This window comes from Pelophylax lessonae, assembly GCF_965119305.1.
Source record: "Pelophylax lessonae genome assembly, chromosome: 1".
Classification (NCBI taxonomy): Eukaryota; Metazoa; Chordata; class Amphibia; order Anura; family Ranidae; genus Pelophylax; species Pelophylax lessonae.
The window spans coordinates 68,827,604-68,847,397 of NC_138768.1; the positions used below are offsets into that span (position 1 = coordinate 68,827,604).

At 45.9% G+C, this 19,794-nt stretch overlaps 1 protein-coding gene across 2 annotated transcripts in view; it reads right to left on the bottom strand.

Annotated features, from left to right (window-relative positions):
* PDZD2 (PDZ domain containing 2) overlaps positions 1–19,794 on the bottom strand; it is a 454,029-nt gene that overhangs the window by 27,152 nt on the left and 407,083 nt on the right. For both annotated transcript variants that reach the window (XM_082251798.1, XM_082251799.1), the window contains exons 21-22: positions 7,918–8,019; positions 726–996 (exon numbers count right to left, since the gene is read on the bottom strand). In XM_082251798.1, the coding sequence (XP_082107924.1) occupies positions 726–996; positions 7,918–8,019 (373 nt within the window). The remainder of the gene's footprint in view (positions 1–725; positions 997–7,917; positions 8,020–19,794) is intronic.

Here is a 19,794-nt window from a genome sequence, read left to right on the forward strand (position 1 = left end):
GATTGTGGTTCCGCAAGCTAGAAAATCTTTGTGTGGGGTGCAGCTGAGAGTGGCATTTTTACGCAAGTGATGGCAGGGTGTGAGATTGCCTGGTCCTTGGTCACGAGTTAGTGAGAAGGGCAGGGATCTGATACCCGCCACCGTCACACATGGGGTGCCAGGGAATCAGTAGTTAACAGACAAAAGATAACATTGTTTTATATTTCAAAGGAAGTGTCAGAGACACTACACTACTGGCAGGACCTTCAGGAATTTTCTATACTTACTGAAAATGTCCTTAGTCTGAAAAAAAAAGAAAATGAATGCAGCTACCACATCGAATGCAGCCACCACATCGAAGAAAAGCTGTAATATATTACATTTTCTAAAACGATAATTGGTTTTACAGCAGATCGTTACTAAATATAAAGTGCACACGGTAGTAACACTTCTCTCCAACTATTTTGATTTGTTTTCATCCTTTTTTGTGGTTGTGTCATTGATGTGTCAACTTTTCTCTAGGAACGTGCATTGGAGAATTACAGAGCAAAGCCTCCCTAAAACTATTAGGCAAGCACAACCGTTCCTAGTGCCAGAAAAAGAAAAAATGAGAATGATGACTTGTGAAGAGCGGCGTGGAAGCCGAGTACATATACAGAACCTGGAGGACGTCTCCTGGAGATAATGTGAAACAAATGTGACTTTCACATGAATTTTTTCCACATGTCCTGAGCTTCACCTCCTACCTGGTCCTGTTGTCATGGAGACATCTCTTCCAGATGTGGAGTGTCTTCCTCCTGTCTTGGTCGAAGAGTCTGGCCGGTTTGCCTTCTCCCTGTCACTTTCCTTTCGGATGACAATGATGGCTTCTCTGTGCAGCTTGGCTTTGTGCAGGGCAATCAGAGCGTCACTGTGGGGCGCCCCGTGCAGAGAGCAACCGTTGATGGAGAGTATGCGGTCCCCTCTCTCCACCGCAACGTCTTGTGATGAGGCCGCCTTTGAGAAAACTCTGTGCACCTGAGAAGAGGCATGAAAACATTAATTATCTCCAACCAGAATAAAAATTACCCGTAAAATAAGTATGATATCAGGCTGTGAGCACATCACCATTGCGGTGCATCCATTCACATCAGCAGAGAGCATTTTCCTCTTATCTGGGGAAAGGGATTCACATAGTATTCTGAAAATTCAGTATTAAATCCAAACCTATGGTGCATAACGTCTAGTATGTTGTTTGGAAAAACCTTCAGAATTAGGCCTCATGCACACTGGATGACTAATGATGGTGCATGAGATTCAGACATTTTGGTGAAGTAGCTGCTGGGCACATACTACCATTAATATTTGTACGGCAATCCACTGTCCGGCTGCAGCAGCCTTCAGACCTTTACAGGAGGGAAAACAGTGCTGGAAGGCGCCCCTGTGCTGTGGTGGAACTAAGAGTGTCGCAAAGGTCGTACTTGCGACCGGCCCTGACATTCCACTCCCATGGGGGGGCCCAAGATGGCAGGAAGAGGGCTGCTGCAGAACATGCAACAGGGTACCCCATGGGATCCTAAGGGGCATGCAATGGGAGTAAAGGACCCTATCGATCAGGGGGGGCGCCCTTCATGGTTTCTTGCACCAAGGCCCTGAAGGTTCTAGTTACGCCTTTGCCCCTGTGCCTTCTATATAATAATTTTAAGGTCTTTGGGAACCCCTGGTTTAACCAATTCATTGGGGGTCATTGGGAAAAATGTCCCCTACATTGGTGGTGAGTGGGAAGAATGGCCTTCTTTCAGTGGTTGTTATAATGTCACCCATACAGATAGCTAAAAAAAGATCATTGGTGTCATGGTGATGACTGTGCCAAGTGGCGTTGGCCCTAGAACTAGGCAGGAACCATCAGATAGGAGGTCAACCAGCCACAGCTAGAGGCACGCTTAACAACCTCCCTTGGGTTCTACAGATGCCTAGTTGAGAACGGCTGCTTTAGGCTATTATGGAAGGTTGAAAACAAAAATTGGTAGACAGATTTTCACATTACACCTTGACAGAGTTTTGCTGGATATGGGTCCGCCTGGGTTACCGCTAGCAACAACAGCACATTTAAGCATGTTCTCCAAGTGTGAGCACTGAGACAAGAACCATTCCAGTATCTTTGGGTTTTTGTATTCATTGAGAACTTGCATGGGAGAAGGGAATGAGTGGGATACTCCTTTGGCTCAACTATGCACAAATTGCTAGGGACAACTGAAAAATGCAGAGTGGCGCTGACTTGACGCTGGCTAGATGCCGGTCAACGCTGGTTAAAGCTGGCTTGCTGCCAGTTAACTCCAAACTGACTTTGGACTGCTTTCTTGCATAAAGAAGTCCTCTTTGAGCCCCCTTAAGCACTCCTGCTGAGGTAGCTACTTGTACTACTGCTGCACTGCTGAACACTTCAGGGCCCACACCGGCGCCCCCTTTCACTCACTTCTCTTCAGGGCTTAGACACTGGCACCCCCTTTTCTAAGCCTTCCTCTACTGGTTAGCTGGCTCCCAGATCCCTCTGACCTTCTGGAGTGGTCCCCTCTCCAAGGCAGACCCCTGGGCAGTTTCAAGTACTCACGACACTGTTTTTCCCCGAAACTTCTGCCCAGCAGCTCCACTCGGTCCACAGCACTCTGGATCCCTCTCTGCAGCCCAGCTCAACCTTCGTCCTCTAGGCCGACTGCCCAGGACACCTTCACTAGCAATGACAGGAGGAGAGACAGCCGTCACCCTCCTCCTGGGACTCTGCTTCCCGCCAAAGACACTGCGTCATGTGCTCCCTTCAGAGTTATACCCCATACCAGGGTGCATTGCGGCAGGTTCCGCCCACTGAGACCAATATAAGCCCTGAAGTGCTATTGGTCAGGTTTCCTCCACTACCCAACAAGTGCCCTCATTGGATACAGTGGGCAGACTCCCCAGGCTCAATAGACACAAATGGAAGAACATGACAGCCTAACTGAATGATCAGGCCCCCCTGATAAGCAGACAGGGCCACAATATGCTCTTTCCTAGCACATACCTAGGAGGGTGCTACACTTAGTATTTTTTTTTCATAAAATTTGGGCCGAGCAAGTAACCCCTTGTATTCACTATACAGCACTGCAGCCATTCGACACAGGATCTGAAGTAGCAATTACTATGATGATTCTAAGCTTCCACAGGGATCGGGCAGATATGGATTATGTATACTTATATTGGTCCAAGCTGAATCCAATGCAACTATGCAATAAAATCCATACCTGGAATTCAGCTTTCTGCTAGCCACTGCCAGGCCATAGCCTTCCTTCGCCCGAGACTGCAGCCAGGTGTACTGTAAATCCAATAGCCTACTTCAGTGCCTACCAGTTCTCATTGTGCCCCCCCAAATCTCTGAATAGAACCACTGCGCTATACAATCTGATTGTACAGTCTCTCTACAATCTCCTCTAACTTTACCAAGACTATGTATTGTGACATTAAACCTCTACAATCCATTCATTTGCTATCAAATCAGGCTGGCCCTTTCGCTACAAGGGGATGGTAGATCTTAACCTGGTCATACACTATACAATCTGCATGTACAATCTCCTTTAGATCTACTATCAAACTATGTAGCAGAAGGGCCTGCCTGATTTGATACATATTGAATGGATTGTTCAGCTTTATCCTTCTATTACATCATTTTGTTAAATCTAAAGGAGATTGTGCAATCAAACTGTATACTATAGGGACAAAAAATAATTATATTGAAAAATCAAATGAAAGAAATAGAGAAAAAATAAACGCTTACCACAAAGAAGAGGCATTGAATAAAGAAGCTAGTCTAATGTCTGGGTCTAACAAACATCAAAATGGTCAAAACAAATACATGAAGGCAGCTATATATCCCAATATAAAGTAAAGAGAAATTAATCAATATCTAAAATAATGGTGTTCACCGCTATTACAGAAATAATAACATAATACACAAAAAATAAGTGCTAAAATATAAAGTAATAGTCCATAAATAAAGTGCTGTCAGTTCTTTAATGCAATAAGATATTGCAATTACATAGGAGGCCTATGTGCTATATCTTATCGCATTAAAGCAGTGTTGAGGATTTCGTGCGGGTTTTCTTTTCCCTGTATGGGTAAGCTCTGTGAGGGAGAGACCTTGTGAAGCACTTTGGAGCTTGTGATACCCAGAGTCTGGCAGCTGCTTGGAGGAATCCTGCGATTGTACATATGCTTACCATGACTGTTCTTAAAGAGGAAGCCCTCCTCTGCAACTTGTACCTATAGGTAAGCCTATGATAAGGCTTACCTATAGGTACTGTAAATATCTCCTAAACATGTACCATTTAGGAGATATTCACCTTACATGCAGCCAGTGACGTCACTGGCGCATGCGCTCTGAAGGAATGGCCGCTGGTGCCGTTCCTTCAGAGCCCAGTGCCGTGACCGTCGGCTCCCGCGCGCGTGCGTGACGTCACCGCGGCTCCGGCCAATCAGATGGCCGGATGCCGCGATCCCAGAAGACGGGCGACTGAACATGTCGCCCGTCATAGAGGTAAGCGGGCGGCACGGCGGGGGCTCGTTCTAAGGTAAGTATTTCATAATGAGCTAGTATGCGATGCATACTAGCTCATTATGTGTTTCTCTTTCAGGGTGAAAAAAATAAAAATAAAAATCGGGTTTACAACCTCTTTAGAGGGTCATGGTTTTCTGGTAAACTGCTCCGGAGCTCTTTTATGCATGTGGTGGATGTGTATAGTTGTCTTTTCTGGGAGACATGTTTTTTTAACTTGGACACTTTTCCATTATATGTTGGTGCACCGTATAATAATTTGAAGAACTGAAAGCACTTTATATATGGACTATTACTTTATATATTAACACTTTTTTGGTGTATTGTGGTACTATTTTTGAAAGTGCGATTATCACCATTATTTGAGAAACTGATCAATTGGTCTTCATTTTTATATTGGGATATAGCGCTGCCCTTTTTAAATTTGATATTGAAAAATCAGATTGTACGGGTGAATCTCAAAAAAATTAGAACATCAAAAAGTTAATTTATTTCAGTAATTCAATTCAAAAAGTGGAACTCCTATTTTATGTAGATTCATTAAACACACACACAGTGATATACTGCAAGCGTTTCTTTTAATTTTAAAGATTATGGCTTACAGCTAGTGAAAACCCAAAATTCAGTATCTCAGAAAATTTTAATATTGTGAAAAAGTTCAATATTGTAGTCTCATGGTGTCACACTCTAATTACTAATTTACTCAAAAACCCCTGTAAAGGTTTTCTGAGTCTTTCAGTCTGGTTCGGTAGGCTACACAATCATGGGAAGACTGCTGACTTGACAGTCATTGACACCCCCCATAAGGAGGGCAAGTCACAAAAGGTTGTTGCTAAAGGAGCTGTATCCAAGCAAATTAATGGAAAGTTGAGTGGATGGAAAAGCGTGTTAGAAAAAGGTGCACAAGCAACAGGGATCACCGCAGCCTTAAAAGGGATTGTGAAGCAAAGACCATTCAAGAATTTGGGGGAGATTCACAAGGAGTGGACTTAGGTTGGTATCAGTGCTTCAAAAGCCACCACACAGACGTATCCAGGATATGGGCTACAACTGTCGCATTCCTTGTGTCAAGCCACTCCTGAGACGGCGTCAGAAGCGTCTTACCTGGGCTAAGAGGATAAAGGACTGGACTGTTGCTCTGTGGTCCAAAGTCCTCTTTTCGGATTAAATCCATTTTGCATTTCATTTGGAAATTAAGGTCCCAGAGTCTGAAGGAAGAGTGGAGAGGCACAGAATCCAAGTTGCATGAGGTCCAGTGTGAAGTTCCCACAGTCAGTGATGATTTGAGGAGCCGTGTCATCTGCTGGTGTTGGTCCACTGTGTTTTATCAGGTCCAAAGTCAGCACAGCCCTCTACCAGGAAATTCTAGAGCACTTTATGCTTCCTTCTGCTGACCAGCTTTATGGAGATGCTGATTTCATTTCCAGCCGGACTTGGCACCTGCCCACACTGCCAAAAGTACCAATACCTGGTTTATTGATCATGGTATCACTGTGCTTGATTGGGCCAGCGAACTCGCCTGACCTAAACCCCATAGAGAATCTGTGGGGTATTGTCAAGAGGAAGATGAGAGACACCAGACCCAGCAATACAGACGAGCTAAAGTCTGCTATCAAAGCAACCTGGGCTTCCATAACACTTCAGCAGTGCCACAGGCTGATTGCCTCCTTGCCACGCTGCATTGATGCAGTAATTCATGCAAAAGGAGCCCCCACCAGGTATTGAGTTAATATTATACCGTACATGGACATACTTTTCAGTAAACCAACATTTCTGTATTAAAAATCCTTTTTTTTTTATTGGTCTAATGTTCTATTCTAAATTATTGAGGTGCTAAATTTTGGATTTTCACTAGCTGTAAGCCATAATAATCAAAATTCAAAGAAATGCTTGAGATATATCACTCTGTGTGTAATGAATCTATATAATATAGGACTTTCACTTTTTCAATTGAATTACTGAAATAAACTTTTTGAAGATATTCTATTTTTTTTAAAATGCACCTGTATATTGTATGGACTGCATAAAGGAGATTGAACAATCAGATTGTACAGTGTATGGCCAGCCTATGAGAAGACATTACAAGTTTTTTACTATTACCTCTGAACAAGTTTTCTGTACAAGCCAACCCCCCCTTCCTTTATTGTGGGTTGACTTTTACTAAGGGGTTGAGTTTACCATTGTGGGTTCAAACCCCACACACAGCCCCCTGTAAAACGAAAGAACTACATGAGCCATAAAGAGCACTGTTATTGGACAAGGGGATAGCGAGCATGCATGTCTTAGCAGAGGATGACCCCCCTCTAGTAAAAAAGTTTTCACTTCAAAGCTCTAATATCCTTATTTTTATAAATTATTTAGACCTCAAAACAGGGGAGGACTGGGCCAGGGGGCAGGTGGGCAATTGCCCCCCGGGCCGCTCTGATGCCCCTTAAAAAGGCCGCACTGCTTCTGCCACAGACATGCCTAAAGGATTCCTGGTGAAGAATATTAAAAAATCCCTGCCACTGACCTACTATGTTTGGCCTCCCCCCAGCATGGATGGTGTAAACTGTGTTTGAGCAGAGGCCGGTTCCATGCCCCACTGGAGACTCTCCTCCCCCAGCCAGCCCCGACCGAGCTGTCCCAGCTACAACCAACCACCCCCTGCTGGCCAGGTCGGGAACCTGGATTCTGTCGGTGAGTAGAGAGTAGCTGGAGTGGAGCTTCAGCCTGGAATGGGGGTCAGGAGAAGGCCGGGAAGAGGGAGAGTGGAAGGGGGGCCGAGTTGCTGCACCATAGGCCTCTGGTTTGTACTTGCCCCCCTGGGCCAAAAGTTGCCAGTCAGCCCTTGCCTCAAAATAAATAATCAGCATGCCGGGTATGATGTGCGACTAATGCTACAGATGTAATTACTTTAACGCGCTCACTGTCAAGCATCTGCCACCAATATTCTTCAAAGTTATAAAAGCGGCTTTAAATTTTTGGTAAATAATGGAAAAAGATTGGACTTGATCCAGCCAGGGTCTGTCAGCACTACAGAGATGAATAATATAGAAGTGGTTTTATTTCTATCAGATATCACTCATGTGTATAGGTGAAGTTTTTTTCCTGCTCGGAGTTACATTGCTGTCCTGTGATTACACATAATGTTTAAAACATTTGTCGGAGTTATGTGCAAAACCGTCTCCAATCAGACATATTTATTGCGTGTTTTAAACATTTGAATGCAGTTGTGTCTGGCCGCGGCTGAGCAGGTGTCACTTCTGCCTTGAAGAGTAATTGGCCGTGCAGCCCCTGTTGAAAGAAGGTTGATTGGCTGCTATGGAGGCTGCAGAATAGAGAGTTGGGATTTAGATTTCCCAGCTGCTGGGCAGACACGCCTGCATCTTACTTACAGTGACGGATTTCTGCTCCAGGTCCACTCCTCCGGCAATGCTGAAGCCCAGACCTGCTCCCTCTTCTTTATTCAGTACCACAAAATACACGTCTTCTTTCCGCTGTTGGAGCACAGACAAATGGGGTAACATTGTCAATACGATCATTGTCACTAATGTTATTACTTTACAGAATTAACACCTGATCAGCCATAACATTATGACCACTGACAGAAAAAGTGAACAACATTGATGATCTCGTTACAATAGCATCTAAAAGTGGTTGGGATGTATTAGGCCCCTTTTACACGGGCGATCCGATCTGCCTGTCAGTTTTTCAGGCGGACCTGATCGGATGCTCCATGCATCCCTATGGGGCAGCGGTGTCAGCGGAGACATCTCCGCTGACACCCGCTGCTCTCCGATTCTGATCCTGTCCGTGAAATCAGGACGGATGGAAACCCTATTTTCCATCCGTCTGGAGGATCGGATCGGATGAGAATGGACAGGCGGTCCGTTCTCATGCGATCTCCCCATAGAGGACAGTGGGGATCTGACACCTCCGTCTCTGCACACAGAACGGAGACAGCTGTCAGCCGCCTGCTTAGCAGGGATTCGCGGATCGATCCCCCGCTGAGCAGAACGGACTCCATTGGGTGGTGTGCCCGTGTGAAAGGGGCCTTTAGGGAGCAAGTGAAGATGTTGTCTCTGAAGGTGATGTGTTAAAAGCAGAAAACAATGGGCAAGCGTAAGGATTCAAGTGACTTTGACAAGGGCCATATTGTAATGACTAGACCAATGCTTCGTAACCTTTTTTTCAGTCAAGGCAAGTTCAAGGTGCCTTTTTAAAATTGGGCATAATCTTGAGGCGCTCAATTCTATAATGTAAAAAAATGAAATTTATAGTTTTACATAATTCAGTACCATCCACACGCATAGAATACCAAACATTAAAGATGGTGCAGGTGCCCAACGTCCTCCTTCTCTGATGTTGATGTCACCGGTTGTTAGAACACCGGCGGTTAGAAAGTTGTAATGGTGCACAATGAAAACCTGTGGCATTGGTTAACTAAAAGGCAGGTTACTTTAATCCACCCACTGGCATGTATAAACATTTTTGGTAATTTTTAGGCAATTTGCCAAGGCACCACTGAAGAGACTTGAAGGCACCCTGGTTGAAAAAGGCTGGACTAGACGACTGGGTAAGAACAACACCAAAACAGCAGCTCTTGTGGGATGTTCCCAGTCTGCAGTGGTAAGGACCTACCAAAAGTGGAAAGGAAAAGAAAAACGAGAGAACCAGTGACAGGGTCATGGTTGACTAAGGCTCACTAATGTACGTGGGGTGCGAATGTTGGCCTGTGTAGTCCAATGCAATAGAAGAAGAACTACTATAGATCAAATTGCTGAAAAGGTTAACGCTGGTTTCAATAGAAAGGTGTCAGAATGCACAATGCATTAGTTTGTTGTGTACGCAGACAGGTCAGGGTGCTCATGCTGACCCATGTCCACAGCCAAAAGTGCCTACAATGGGCACATGAAAGTCAGAACTGGACCAATGAGCAATGGAAGAAGATGGTCAGGTCTGATGAATTCAAGAATGATTTGAGGAGCACAACAATGAGTTTGGGTGTTGAGTTGGACACCAAACTTTCCAGATCTCAATCCAATTGAGTATCTGTGGGATGTGCTGGAAAAACAAGTTCAGTCCATGGAGGACCCACATTGCAACCTACAGGACTTGAAGAAACTGCAAATGACGGCTTGGTTCCAGATACTTCAGCATACCTTCAGAGGTCTAGTGGAGTTTATGCCTTGATGAGTTTTGGTGGGTGGTCATAATGTTATAACTTCCCATTAGAGGGTGGCTACATTTATTCTCCATGGTACCATTGTATGTAGGAATGTCAATGTTGTCACCCTCTCTTTGTCGCTCCTGAGATGGACTATGGGATTTGGAACGTGCATAGTGCAGTACACATGACCGCAACCAACATGCACTTCTCGTTCCAAACAAATGGATGTGAGGGGAAAAAATAGGGACAACATTTAGGTGCTACTCCGGTAGACAGGTAAAGTCCAACTAGACCGCTGTGAGTGCAGGCAGGGACAGGGAGCGTGTCCTAGCTCCAAGCTGCAGCAATGTCAAAGGAAAAGGTCCATAAGCCGCTCATCATGAAGCAGACCCATGTGCATGAATAAGATGAATGGGAGCCTCAGCCTGGACTCCAGCCAGGCCATGCCCCTAACATGTTTCGCTCCACCCCTTGGTGCTTAAAAGATTGTAAACGCAGACGTTTTTATCTTAATGCATTCTATGCATTAAGATTAAAAAAAACAAAACCTTCTGTGTGCAGCAGCCCCCCCCCCCCTCCTCAGCCCATCTCTATCCAGCGATGTTGCAGGAGTTTCTTAGCTGCCCCGGGACTTCCCTCCTCATGGACAGCGGCGGGGTTGGCTGCCGCTGCTGTCAATCAAAGTCAATCAGGGAGCTGTTACTCGGCTTGGGTGCCCCCTTAGCAAGCTGCTTGGTGTGGGGGCACTCAACAGGAATGAGGGGCCAGGAGCTTCAGCCAGGGACCCAAGAAGAGGATCCAGGCCACTCTGTGCAAGGCCAACTGCACAGAGCAGGTAAGTATAAAATGTTTGGTATTTTTATTTTTTTAAACAAGACTTTACAATCACTTAAATAATGGGGACTAATTCATTGTGCCGCTTTTGGACTTTTTCCTTTGGGAAAAAAATAGAGGTTTGGGAGCTTAGAGAGGACATTACAAGGAGGCAGAAAACACAATAAGAAACAGTTTCATGAAAAATAGATTACAGGGCCAGTTATTCGTGGATGCGTATAGATTATTTTTGTGAAATAGGGATATTGTTTAGTGTCACTTGGATATTGAGCTGGCCCTTTTTGCAGCTATACTAATCCCCAGTCTTTTGGGAAGGTTTTCCCCCAAATTTTAAAGTGTGTCTGAGGGAATGTGTACCCATTCAGTAAAAGGGCATTGGTAGGGTCTGGTACTTATGTTGGATGAGAAGACCTTGCTTGCAATCAGTTTTCCATTTGAGGGTAAGGTCATATATTTAAGGCTTTTAATGTATATAGAAACTCTTGGGACATAGACAAGAACTGCTCCAAAACAATAAGGTGATACCACCCTTCTCCTGCGCTTAGAATCCAAGCTCCCCGACCACACTCCCCATGGGACTCACAACCGGCATCTCAGATGGCTAAGGTCTTGCTGCCCAAAACGGACTGGGGTAGTCCAACGATACTAGAGGCAAAGAAAAACAAAGAAAGGGCGCACCGACCTAGCGCATTATCCTCATTAATAGGCTTTATTCATGCAACATATAAAATGGCTACTCACAAACATAGGCAAAAAAAAATCATATCAAGCTCAGTTGCTGCAATGTCAGGAGTAGTCCATAAATTAGTCCATAAATTAGTCCATATCCGATGAGATGACGGCTGACGCATTTCGAGGCTCAGCCTCTTCCTCAGCTCTGAGGAAGAGGCTGAGCCTCGAAACGCGTCAGCCGTCATCTCATCGGATATGGACTAATTTATGGACTACTCCTGACATTGGAGCAACTGAGCTTGATATGATCTTTTTTCGCCTACGTTTGTGAGTAGCCATTTTATATGTTGCATGAATAAAGCCTATTAATGAGGATAATGCGCTAGGTCAGTGCGCCCTTTCTTTGTTTTTCTTTGCCTATGGAAAAGAACTGCCTCTGTGCCCTTTATTCTCAATGAAGCCTCCAAATCAAACATATAATTCTTATTCCATATAAACCCTCAAAATAGACATACAAATTACACCCTAATAATCCAATAGGTACCTCAAGGTATGTACAAACGACAGGCCTTGCCAAACAAGGAGGCACACTTAAACAAAAGAACTATTAAAAACAGCATATAAAGCCAATATAAAACCTACATAAACGTTAGACCTGAGCTCTGTGAACAAGTGAAGGCATCCACACAGCCCAAGGCAATAATTATAGGACTGTCTTTTGGGTTAATCACAGTCCCACCGAACAAGAAGAAGGATATTCATCTTGACCGCTAAGCCACAGTAAAGCAAAAGCATCAAATACCACATATCTAAACCTGCCAACAAGACTGTATTTTTTTGCAAACGGCAACCCAACACTGGCTATAAACCTTGAAATATTAGGAACTGAAACATGGACTATAAACCACAAATGAGACAAATTATCATCTAGTGATAAAGAATACAAGATTTACTCTAATGGGTATGGATTTGTCAGCAAGAAGACATGAAAGAGACCAAAATGAGAACACATTAAATATAAACAAGGGGTGATCCACAAAGGGGGTCAATCCAGGGCCACATTCTCATAGCAAAAGTTATTCACCTTGTTATATGCCATCGTATCCCAGGATAATAGAGTTATGGCTTTCATTTATCCTGAAAAATAGCTCATATGCCTCAAACGCAATATGACTAATGCCTTAGCAAAACAGAGATGGAAAATAAATTATCCGCCTACCTCATGTCTCAGCGATCAACTGTAAATGTCTACCTAAATAACAATACGTAGAGTTTCTCAAAAACAAACTTTTATTTGCTACTTTAATGTAGAAAAAATGGATTTTTGTAAAATCTTACCGTAAAATCCTTTTCTCTTAGCTCATTGACAGACGTAGTCCTCGGTGATACACCACCTTCGGGTTATGTTGCCTCCACAGGAGCAGGACTAGACAGGAAATTAAAAAGCTCTGGCCACACCCTAGGGGCAGTCCCAGAGGGTATATCCTCTCTCTCTCTGCCTCAGCAAATCAGTTATGTGAAAAAGCAGTCTTTAGAGATTTTAACCCAACCCAACTCAAAAACAGAGGGGCGGGGACTACGTCTGTCAATGAGCTAAGAGAAAAGGATTTTACGGTAAGATTTTACAAAAATCCATTTTTCTCTAGCGCTCATTGACAGACGTAGTCCTCGGTGATACACCACCTTCGGGACGTCCCAGAGCAGTATCACAAATGAGGGGTGGGAAAATGGAAATCAAATCCCAATCTAGAAGGCCCAACCGGTGCCAACTAGAAGTTTACAATGCTCATCCTTAATGATGAGACTCAACAAAAAAGAAAAAAATTTTTTTTTTTTCAAACAGAAAAAAACCCTCGAGGTAGACCACCGGTCTCCTCAAATTGCGGCCTGCAAAACCTTGCGGCCAAATGAGGCATCCGCCGATGCCGTCACATCAATTTTATAGAATTTTGTAAAGGTATGTACCGACAACCAGGTGGCCGCCTTACATACCTGGACCACTGACGCCTGATGGCGAAAGGCCCAGGAAGTACTGAGCGCTCGAGTGGAGTGCGCCCTAACAGGGAACGGAGGACTCTGACCCTTAATAGAATAAGCCTGTACCACCGTTTGTCTAATCCATTTGGCAATGGTCGCGGCAGATGCAGGCAAACCCTTTCTGGGGCCATCCGTGATCACAAAAAGTGAATCCGTCTTACGGAATGATTCCGTAGCTTTCAGGTATACCCTGATTGCCCGAACCACATCTAAGGAATGCAACGCATGTTCCCGATGATGCTTGGGCTGAGGACACAAGGAAGGTAGTACAATATCTTCATTCAGATGAAAATCTGAAACCACCTTAGGAAGAAAAGATGGCTTAGGATGAAGTACTACCTTATCCCTATGAATCACTAGGTATGGGGACTGGCATGATAATGCAGCCAGTTCTGACACCCTGCGAGCAGAAGTAATAGCCACCAAGAAGGCCACCTTCTGGGATAAAGTAAGCAAGGGAATCTCCCTGATGTTTTCAAAGGGAGGTTTCTGTAGAACCGACAAAACCAAATTAAGATCCCAGGGCGGTAAGGGCGCGCGGACTGGAGGAGCCAGGTGCCGCACCCCCTGGATGAAATTCCGCACCAAGGACTTGGTAGCTAAAGGTTTCTGAAAGAAGATTGCTAATGCTGAAACTTGACCCTTGATGGTGCTCAAGGCTAGCTTCTGCTCAACCCCTTGTTGCAAAAAGGCCAATATTCGAGTCACCGAATAGGTACGTGGAGGAAATCCTAAAGATTCGCACCACGCAATATAAGTCTTCCATGTGTGATAATAGACTTTGCTGGAAGTCGCTTTCCTTGCTTTAATAAGGGTAGGAATGACTGAAGTAGACAAACCTCTGTCCTTCAGTACTTGGGTCTCAATGGCCAGGCCATTAAACCCAGCGACTGTAAAGCATGATGGTAAATTGGTCCTTGAGACCACAGACACTCCCTGAGACGAAGTTCCCACGGAACGTCTGCGACTAGCATGTCCAAGTCGGCCAGGCCGGCTTGAGGAGGCCAGCCTAGAATTTCTAGGACCACTGGCGCTGATAGAATCTGAACCAGGCGTCCCTAGAGGTATCTGGCCCCGACCATCTGAGAAAGTCTGGTCGTTTTCTGTTCCCACACATTTATCAGATACCTGATTGTTATCAGGAAGGGTGATCTTTTCTGGTTGAACCTCAGGGACCGAAGTCACCCGAATAGAGGCTACTTGGCCTATCTGGTCAACCAGATCCGATTCCTGTGAGGTATAGGGACTAATCTTAGGAAAAGGTAAAGGAAAAGATCTATTCAGGGAACGGTAACTACCGCTTCCTGTAGTACTTAAATGTTGGAAGGGAAGAATCGCACCGGTAGTAGTGGTTGAAGCTCGATCTAATGTCCTGAATACCGGTGAAAACGTCCCCCCACCCTGAAACCGGGTGGGGGCGCACCTTCAGGCTGTGTACTCCTTTGCTTCGGGTTTGGCTGGGTTGGTCCTCTGCTTGTCCGACCAGCCCTTCTTGAACCCTCCTGGAGGAGTCTTGCCTTTCCCGCTAGTACCAGCCGGGCGCCCTTTATGGGCGGTAAAGAAAGGTCCTCGCTTGTTGCGAGGTCCCTTAGCTTTAGCAGCCTGTGGCAAAAAAGTGCTCTTGCCCCCAGTGGCATCCTTGATGATTTCATCTAGGTTGGCCCCAAATAGACGATTCCCCTGAAAAGGGAGATTTGTCAAGGTCTTTTTGGAACCTAGGTCAGCTGACCAGCATTTTAACCACAGCACACGTCTGAGGATCACCGCTGACATAGATGCATGCCCTAATAAGGGAGTAGTGTCCAAGGCTGCGTCACAGATAAACTGTAGCCCTTGTATAATCTGTTCCATCAAATCAGATGTCTCCTGGGGAATATCTTTTCCCCTAAGGTCTTGGCGTACCATTTTCGCCCATTCCGTAAGTGTCTGGGAAACTAGACCAATAACAATTACTGGTCTAAATGCTGACCCTATCAGAGAGAAGATGGTGCGGGACTCTGCTTCCATCTTTCGATCCACCGGATCCTTAAAGGACGAAGTGTCCTCCACTGGGATAACCGTGGCTTTATTCAGCCTGGAAATAGGTGGATCCACCACTGGTGGTACCGTCCATTTCTTAATGATGGATTCCTCAAACGGATAGCGTCTAGCAATACGCTTGGAAATAGTAAAGGTACGTTTAGAATGCTCCCATTCTCCTTTAATCTGATTACCGAAACATTTGGGTACAGGAAAAACCTTCACCGTTTTGATGGGCTTATTAGTACCAAAAGGAATCTCTGTTTCAGTTGCCTCTGCCGGTAAAGCCTCAAGTTTTAAGGTTTCCTGCACTGCCACAACTAGTGCGTCCACCAATGCTTCTTCCTGAATTATCGCAGGAGAAGAAGCGTCCTCCTCACTGTCTGAGGGGGCTTTACCTGGGATAACAGCCTTTGCAGAGGAACCTGCAACTGCAGTGACCATCTCTGAATCAGAGTCAGAGGTGTCAGATAGTATAGGGGTAGGCGGGGGTCGCTTCCTTGACCCCCGTCCCTGACAGGCCGCCTCCACCCGAGCCACCATAGACTCCAAAATTGCTGTAAATGACTCTACACTCTGTGCACCGGCGGGTCCCGTGGCCCCCTCGAGGGAAACAGGTGGGGGAATATGTGTGGCAGGGTCCATGATAATTCCAGTCACTTCCTGGATAATATAATTCAAAAATAAAAAACTTTTTTTTTTTTTTTTTCCAGACCCCCAGCGCCACAAAAAGCCCCTTAGTGTTACCTGCTAGGGATCCCTATCGATCGAGAGAGAGAGAGAGATAGACCCCCAGGATCACCACTTGATGCTCAGAGTTTAACTGCAACAGGTTACAGCGCTGTCTTGACAAACAGGAAGTCTTTTGGCTGGCTGCCCAGGAAGAAAGGAGGCGGCTCCGCCCCTCTGCACGCCTTCCGGCGCCTCCCCTAGCTCCACGAGGTGTTTGGATCACCTCAAACATGGCCGCCCCCATGCTGGAGACACGAGGCTACGCCAAAATGGCGGCTCGTGCGATCCAGCAAAAAAAATGGCGGCGGCCTGTACTGAATAGCGGTGTGCTGCAGGGCACACAACACTCTCTCTGCATGGGGATTTGGCGTGGTTGGCGGTACCGGCCCTGGCGGACCGCATGGCCATTCGGGAGGCCTGCTAATAGCTGGAGATCTGATTAGGAAGGCAGTCTACTTGTCCGTGGCTTCTGACTGGTAGGTAGCTTATTCTTATCACCGTAAGATTCCCAGAATGCCACAGATTATAATCTTTTTAACATGTATACAATTAGATTGTTAGCTCCCAAACCAAGCCCCCTGGCTTTTTGCACATAAAATCACACTCAAAGTAGGAGGATCTGTGTCATTTATAGGATAGAGAGGGACTCTATCTTACCATACAGAGAGGGGCCAGCGTTCACCACAAAACCCGTCAGGGGGAAAGGGGGAACATACTACTCACCATACCGGAACCAGGCGGGCACCAACTCCTGACAGTACCCCTCTCCACCGGGGCGGGAGGGCTGTCGACCGATATGGACGCCGTGACTCATGGTCTTTGGCGTTTCAGCGAGACGTTTAACTCGCGGGGTCAGTCCTTTAATGGGACTTTGTCGCGGCCGACCCAGCGCGGAGCTATGGCCTGCACGCGCTCGTAGGCTGAACTGGGGTGACCACCGGATCTCAACATCCAGCCCGTTGCCCAGTTCAGCTTTCTTGCTTGAAGATCTCACAGGAACACTGGAGAAAAAAAGCTGTCTAAAAAATCCTTTAAGAAAAAAATCTTGCCAGGACCTAAGATCCCAGCAAGGTATCTAGGTCCTTACTCCTAACTAGACTGAAAATAACTGATTTGCTGAGGCAGAGAGAGAGAGGATATACCCTCTGGGACTGCCCCTAGGGTGTGGCCAGAGCTTTTTAATTTCCTGTCTAGTCCTGCTCCTGTGGAGGCAACATAACCCGAAGGTGGTGTATCACCGAGGACTACGTCTGTCAATGAGCGCTAGAGAAATATGGATGATGGTGGACCACAAGTAAATCTTTGACTTTAAAGTAGAACTACAGTTTCAGGTGAAGGGATTAGGTTAAGGTGAATGCCAGCCACACAAGGGGCTGAAAAAAACAAACAAAATACAAATGAGGTGGATGGAGTAATCTCCCCCACAAGGATATCGTATTCTGACAGCTGTACCCACTTAGCTACACTGATCAGCAGAAAATTGGTGGAAGCCACACACCGATCGGAAATCTGCCAATCCCTGCTGAACTTCGTTCAGAGTATAGCCTGCTATTTCTTATACTTACCTGAGCCGGAACTAGATCCAACAATGTGCACGAGAGCCTAGGCTCTCTCAGCTCTTACACTTCGCATTGGCTTAGTGAAAGCAGCAGGAGCTATTTGCTCCCGCTGCCATCAATTACCAGCCAGTAAGGAAGGAACCGGGGGAGGGGGAGGGGGGGGCGAGCCATGTTCTGTGTGTCTTATGGACACAGAGGTGGCTTGAGAGCGAGCATGCATGAGTGCCCCCATATTGCAAGCAGCTTGCTATGGAGGGTACTCGGTAGGGAGAAGGGGACAGGAGCATCAGCAGAGGACCCAAAAAGAGGAGGATCAGGGCTGCTCTATGCACAACAATTGCACAGAGAAGGTAAGTATGACATGTTTTTAAAAAAAAAAAAAAAACAAAGCTTAAGGGCTCTTTCACGCGTGCTGCTCAGCGGGGATCGATCCGCCGATCCCCGCTGAGCCGGCGGATGACAGTTCCGTCTCCACTTGCAGTGCGGAGAGGGAGGTGTCACAGCCCCTGCTGCTCTCTATGGGGGATCGGATGAGAGCGAACCACCTGTCCGCTCTCATCCGATCCGATCCCTGAACGGATGGAAAAATAGGGTTTCCATCCGTCCAGATTTCACGGACAGAATCGGATACAGATGGCAGCGGGTGTCAGCAGAGGTGTATCCGCTGACATCCGCTGCCCCATAGAGCTGCATGGAGGATCCGATCAGACCTGCCTAAAAAACTGACAGGCGGATCTGATCGGATCGCCCATGTGAAAGAGCCCTTAGAATCATTTTAAATACTTTTCAATACAAATTCAAAAAATCTCTACTACACTTTTCTGGTGCTATAATGTCATGCACCAGAATAAGAAATTTCTGCTGCCCATTTCGGTAACTTTACTGTCACATGCGACAGATTCAGGTAGTTCTTTATACCGCTGTTTTTACAAAGCGACGCAGTTAATGCACCAAATTGAAAAAATAATTATCTTAAGTTTGTAGATAAAACTAGAGGTAATTAAGACCTACTCTAAGTTGGTCACAGAGACAGGAAGAGTGCCTGTTCCTGTATGCAGTGTAGATGAGCGGCATATTTGCAGCTGCTACCCATTCCCTGCCACCGGTTGTTAGGATGCTGGCGGCTTCAGTAGACAGTCTAGTTGCAACCAATAATGCTGCAGTGGGCGGGGTCTGATGGGGAAACTGAGACACTAGTTTTACTTCATATCCGCTCTCTTCTGTTAGATGATAGCAGGCAGTACGTGAATTCTATAGCCAACAGCAGTCTTTCAATTGGCTACAGATCTGTCCACTGCCTGCTGTCAATCACAAGGGATGCAGGCCTGTGTGACAGCTGCCAGGGGCATGGCGAAAGTAGCACCACACATGTTGCATGTTCCAGGTTCGTGTACAGGTCTACAATACAGTATCTCCCAAAAGTGAGTACACCCCTCACATTTTTGTAAATATTTTATTATATCTTTTCATGTGACAACGCTGAAGAAATGACACTTTGCTGCAATGTAAAGTAGTGAGTGTACAGCTTGTATAACAGTGTAAATTTGCTGTCCCTTCAAAATAATTCAACACAGCCATTAATGTCTAAACCGCTGGCAACAAAAATTAGTAAACCTCTAAGTGAAAATGCCCAAATCTGGCCCAAAATATCAATATTGTGTTTGGCCACCATTATTTTCCAGCACTGTCTTAACCCTCTTGGGCATGGAGCTCACCTGCGCTTCACAGGTTGCCACAGGAGTCCTCTTCCACTCCTCCATGATGACATCACAGAGCTGGTGGATATTAGAGACCTTGCGCTCCTCAGCCTTCCGTTTGAGGATGTCTCACAGATGCTCAATAGGGTTTAGGTCTGGAGACATGCTTGGCCAGTCCATCAACTTTACCCTCAGCTTCTTTAGCAAGGCAGTGGTCATCTTGGAGGTGTGTCTGGGGTCGTTATGTTGGAATACTGCCCTGTCAGTCTCTGAAGGGAGGAATCATGCTCTGCCTCAATATGCCACAGTAAATGTTGGCATTCATGGTTCCCTCAAGGAACTGTAGCTCCCAAGTGCCAGAGCACTCATGCAGCCCCAGGCCATGACACACTTGTCTTTGTACTCCTCACCTGGTTGCTGCCACACACCTTGACACCATCTGAACCAAATACGTTTATCTTGGTCTCATCAGGCCACAGGACATGGTTCAGCAAACTGTTTGCAGGCTTTCTTGTGCATCATCTTTAGAAGAGGCTTCCTTCTGGGACGACA